We start from the raw sequence: 5958 nt of genomic DNA, 5'->3' as shown, positions 1-5958 counted from the left end.
GTTGGCCTATCTGAAGGACATCACTGGACCCCTTCTGGATCCCTTTCAGTTTGCTTACAGAGCAAACAGGTCTGTGGATGATGCAGTCAACATGGGACTGCACTATATCCTGCAACATCTTGACAGACCTGGGACTTATGCACGGATCTTATTTGTGGACTTCAGTTCGGCCTTCAATACCATCATCCCTGATCTTCTCACAGCCAAACTGACTCAGCTCTCCATGCCATCCTCAATCTGTCAGTGGATCTCCAGCTTCCTGACCGACCGGCAGCAGCGAGTGAGACTGGGGAAGCTCACATCAGGGACCCTCACCATCAGCACTGGCGCCCCCCAAGGGTGCGTTCTCTCCCCACTGCTCTTCTCCCTGTACACTAATGACTGCACTTCTAAAGACCCCTCTGTCAAGCTCCTGAAATTTGCAGACGACACCACCGTCATCGGTCTCATCCAAAATGGTGACGAGTCTGCTTACAGACTGGGGGTTGAACAGCTGGCTGTCTGGTGCAGCTATAACAACCTTGAGCTGAACACGCTCAAAACAGTGGAGATGATTGTGGATTTCAGGAGAAAATCCCCAGCACTCCCCCCTCTCACCATCATGAACAGCACTGTGGAAGCAGTGGAGTCATTCAGGTTCCTGGGCTCTACCATCTCTCAGGACCTGAAGTGGGCAAATCACATTGACTCCATTGTGAAAAAGGCCCAGCAGAGACTGTACTTCCTTCGCCAGCTGAAGAAGTTCAATCTGCCACAGGAGCTGCTGATCCAGTTCTACTCAGCCGTCATTGAGTCTGTTTTAAGCACTTCCATCACTGTCTGGTTTGGTTCAGCTACCAAATCGGACATCAGGAGACTACAACGGACAGTCCGGACAGCAGAGAGGATTATTGGTGCCCCCCTGCCAACCCTCCAGGACCTGTACTCTTCCAGAGTGAGGAAGAGAGCAGGTAAAATCATCACAGACTCCACTCACCCTGGTCACCCCCTGTTTGAACTGTTACCGTCAGGACGGCGACACAGATCACTGGCCACAAGAACATCCAGGCACAGGAACAGTTTCTTTCCACAGGCCATTTCCCTTCTGAACACTTAACATGCCCCCCAAGGCATATGCCTGCAAGTGCAATACTCCCACTGTCTAGTGCAATATTCTCTTAACTCAGGTGATATTTATATTTATATTATTCATACTACTCAAAATACTGTAAATATGTTCATAATCTGTAACATGCACTAGACTCCCACTGTCTAGTGTAATATTCTCTAACTCAGGTGATATTTATATTTATATTATTCATACTTCTCAAAATACTGTAAATATGTTCATAATCTGTAAATGTTTATTCAGACTAAACCCAACTGTGACCCCTTTTTTTACTTTTTATACTATTTTTATTTCTTTTTAATATATTTTATTCTTAGAATTTGTATTACTATGTTTCTTGTTGTATTTGTATTTGTATATGTGCACTGGAAGCTTCAGTACCAAGAAAAATTCCTTGTGGGTGCAAGCACACTTGGCAATAAAGCTCTTTCTGATTCTGATTCTGATTTAGAACCAGCTTTCTGTAAATATATTTCACATTTTTTAGACATGTTAGTCTAAAAAATTAGTCTAATACGTCTTAGTCTCGTATTTCCTTGTTTTGAACCAGAATTTACTACAATTTCTAGTTGTTTATACTACTACTAAATACGGCTTGCCCAACATCGCTGGCTTCCGTTGCTACTAGCACAACACGGTAGTAATTCGCTAGCCTGCTAACGCGCCACCCGTGCGCTCAGCTATTTTTATTTATTTATTTGTCTCTCGCGCGCTCGCGCCTTTGAGTTCATAAAAGCTCAGGTGAGTAAGAATCACTCAACAAACACGGTGAGTAATGTCTTGTCCTGTTATTATCATGCGTCGCGTCTGAATGCGTTGTTGTTTTTGGAGCTCTATCGATTTGATTTATAATTCTTGATTTTTCTCGCTGCCTGCTGTGAGTGTGTTTGCTTCGGAGCTGTAAGCTCCGTCTTAGCCTCGTATTTCCTTGTTTTGAACCATCATTTACTACAATTTCTAGTTGTTTATATTACTACTAAATACAGCTTACCCAACCCTGACGCATAACACGCTAGTAATTCGCTAGCCTGTTAACGCGCCACCCTTGCGCTCAGCTATTTTTATTTATTTATTTTCTCTCGCGCCTTTGAGTTCATAAAAGCTCAGGTGAATAAGAAACACTCAACAAACACGGTGAATAATGTCTTGTCCTGTCATTATCATGCGTTGCGTCTGAATGCGTTGTTGTTTTTGGAGCTCTATCGATTTGATTTATAATTCTTGATTTTTCTCTTTAAACCCGCTTACAACGAACATTTTCTACTCTTCCTCACTGAGAAGCACTACTGCTCAAACCTCATTGTTACAACGCGGACTGTTGAGCAGACGCGTCTCAAGCCTATTAGTGATCCAACGCTGCATACTCTTAAAGGTTACGTCCGTGGATCACGGCTGAACGAGTCTTCTCCACACTCACTTATAAACAAACACTTTTTTTTCGCCTATCGTGCGTCTACTCTACACCCCTACCACTAAAAAACCTCATAGTTACAACGCGGACTGTTGAGCAGACGCGTCTCAAGCCTATTAGTGATCCAACGCTGCATACTCTTAAAGGTTACGTCCGTGGATCACGGCTGAACGCGTCTTCTCCACACTCATTTACAAACAAACTTATAATATAAATTAGTATTAATATTGATAGCATCACTGGTAGCTTCGTTGCTAACTCACTGTCCATCTGTTAAAATGGCGAATATATCAGATGTAAGTAGTCTACCGCTTGGTGCAGGTGAGGACACATTTGAGCTTCACGCACTGCAGTCTGAGCTGGAAGCTGTTGAGAAACAGATCCACAACCTTTTATTGAGACAGGCCGAGCTGAGAGACCGGTGTTTGGCTCTTGAAACATCACGCGCCGACGCACACAAATCAGTGTTTAACGTTACTAACCCGCTGACTCCGACCGCGTCTACTCCGTGCGTTCCTCAGCATCGGTCGCAATCAGCCATGGTCTCGTTCACTCCGGCTCCAACACGCCACCACGAAGCCTGGGTGGTTCCGCAGCGGAAGACGCGAGTCAGGTTTAGACCAAGACTTTCTCCGACCCTCCCGGTTTTCGAGTTATCGACACAAAACCGCTTCTCCCCTCTACGCGAAACAGAACGCGATGCTGTGATCATCGGCGATTCCATCGTTCGGCACGTACACGCTACGTTAGGTACAAGTAAGGTGCAAAGTCACTGCTTCCCTGGTGCTCGTGTTTCTGAAATCGCTGCTCGCGTTCCCGAGATCCTGAACGGTGACGAGCGCGTCGGAACTGTGGTCCTGCACGCGGGAGTGAACGACATCAGGCTGCGCCAGACGGAGATTCTGAAGAAAGACTTCAGGAATCTAATCGATACGGTACGCAGCACATCGCCTGAAACAACGATCATTGTGTCAGGACCGCTTCCCACGTACCGACTAGGGCATGAAAAATTCAGCAGATTATTTGCGCTAAATGAATGGTTAATGTCATGGTGCAATGAGCAGAAACTGCTCTTTGTAAATAATTGGAATCTGTTTTGGGAGCGTCCTAGGCTTTTCCGTGCTGATGGCTTACACCCAAGCAGATTCGGAGCGGATCTTCTGTCAGATAACATCTCCAAAATGTTAAATACCCTTTGACTAGTAACCAAAAGTCCAAATCATAGTCTCTGCTGCACCAATTCAACTGATATAAATACTAGTGTAGAACATTGCATAGAAACCGTGTCTATTCCTCGTTTAGTGAGATCAAATAATAAATCTAATGCAGGATCTAGGAAAAATCTAATTGTTATTAAAACAGAAAATGTTGCTATTAGTAAACAAAAACTATTTCTAAAGCTAGGTCTTCTAAACATTAGATCACTCACACCTAAGGCAGTTATTGTAAATGAAATAGTCACAGATAATAGCTTCGATGTACTTTGCCTTACTGAAACCTGGCTTAAACCAAATGATTATTTCGGTATTAATGAGTCTACTCCTCCTGGATACTGTTATAAGCATGAGCCCCGTCTGATTGGCCGTGGCGGAGGTGTTGCAACCATTTATAAAGATATTCTAAATGTTACTCAGAAAACGGGTTATAAGTTTATTTCATTTGAAGTACTTGTACTAAATGTTACGCTCTTAGATGTTAGAAAAACATCCCTATTATCTCTAGCCTTGGCTACCGTATATAGACCGCCAGGGCCTTACGCTGATTTCCTAAAAGAGTTTGCAGATTTTCTCTCAGACCTATTAGTCAATGTCGATAAAGCATTAATTGTTGGAGATTTTAACATACACGTAGATAATCCAAATGATGCGTTAGGAGCTGCGTTTACAGATTTATTAAATTCATTTGGGGTCAAGCAAAACGTCACCGGACCAACTCATCGTCTTAATCATACACTCGATTTAATTATATCACACGGAACCGATCCAACCGATATAGATATCATTCCACAAAGTGATGAAGTCACTGATCACTACATGGTAACTTGCATATTACGTACTGCTGTAATATGTCATGCGGCGTCGCGTTATCAACCAGGCAGAACAATCCTCCCATCCACCATAGATAATTTCTCAAATTGCTTATCTAATCTGTCTCAGCTGCTGCCTGAACCCAAACAAACAGATGAACTAGAAGAACTAACTAGCACTATGAGCACCATTCTCTCTAGAACATTGGATGTGGTTGCACCTATTAAATTAAAAAAGGTCAGAGAGAAAAATAAAGCACCATGGTATAACAATACTACGCATGTTTTAAAGAGAGAAACCCGTATTTTAGAGCGTAAATGGAAACAAACTAATTTAGAGGTCTTTAGAATCGCGTGGAAAGACAGTATGTCACGTTATAAAAAGGCCCTAAAAGCTGCCAGGGCTGAGCACCTCCGCAAACTAATAGAAAACAACCAAAACAATCCAAGGTTTCTATTTAACACCGTGGCTAGACTAACAAATAAACAGACGTCACCCGAACAAAATATCCCGTTACAGTTCAGTAGTAATGATTTCATGAACTACTTCACTGAGAAAATAGAAAGCATCAGAACCACAATTATAAACGTTCAATCTTCAATCGCGCCTTACAATTCAGCTTCAATTATCACCCCGAAAGAACAATTACAGTGCTTTACAACTATAGAACAAAAAGAGTTAAATAAACTTATCACTTCATCTAAAACAACAACATGTTTATTAGATCCTATACCAACTAAACTACTGAAAGAAGTGTTATCTGTAGTGGAAGAGCCTCTCCTCAATATTATTAACTCGTCTTTATCTTTAGGTCATGTTCCAAGAACATTTAAACTGGCAGTTATAAAACCTCTCATTAAGAAACCACAATTAGATCATAATAATCTAGCAAATTATAGACCCATTTCAAATCTTCCATTTATGTCTAAAATATTAGAAAAAGTGGTGTCCGCTCAACTGGGCTCTTTCTTGCAACAAAATGATATCTATGAAAAGTTTCAGTCTGGATTCAGACCGCATCATAGCACTGAAACTGCGCTCGTTAAAATCACAAATGATTTACTTTTAGCTTCTGACCAAGGCTGTATCTCAATACTAGTTTTACTTGATCTTAGTGCTGCGTTCGATACTATAGATCACACAATACTCTTAGATCGACTACAAAATTATACTGGTGTTCAAGGACAAGCACTAAGCTGGTTCAAATCATACCTATCTGACCGCTACCATTTTGTCTATTTAAATGGAGAAAAATCGATCATAACTCCAGTAAACTATGGAGTGCCGCAGGGATCTGTATTAGGCCCCCTGTTATTTTCAATATATATGATGCCACTTGGAAATATTATAAGGAAACATGGAATTAGTTTCCATTGTTATGCTGATGACACTCAAATATATATTTCATCACG

General features: G+C 41.8%; 1 protein-coding gene across 1 annotated transcript; it reads left to right on the top strand.

Annotated features, from left to right (window-relative positions):
- Positions 1-1792: 1792 nt before the first annotated feature.
- Positions 1793-3776, top strand: LOC309498040 (uncharacterized protein). The gene is made up of 2 exons (XM_082168516.1): positions 1793-1849; positions 2201-3776. Exon 2 carries the CDS (start codon positions 2798-2800, stop codon positions 3716-3718), a length of 921 nt encoding a protein of 306 aa, XP_082024642.1. The 5' UTR covers positions 1793-1849; positions 2201-2797; the 3' UTR covers positions 3719-3776.
- Positions 3777-5958: the final 2182 nt, after the last annotated feature.

Source organism: Leuciscus leuciscus (assembly GCF_965113295.1).
Source record: "Leuciscus leuciscus genome assembly, chromosome: 4".
NCBI lineage: Eukaryota > Metazoa > Chordata > Actinopteri > Cypriniformes > Leuciscidae > Leuciscus > Leuciscus leuciscus.
Note: the sequence above shows the minus strand (reverse complement) of the source record. Positions and strands in the feature narration are given on the sequence as shown.

Coding starts and splice junctions, on each gene's coding strand:
- LOC309498040 (XM_082168516.1), top strand. CDS start 2,798: ATGGCGAATATATCAGATGTAAGTAGTCTACCGCTTGGTGCAGGTGAG.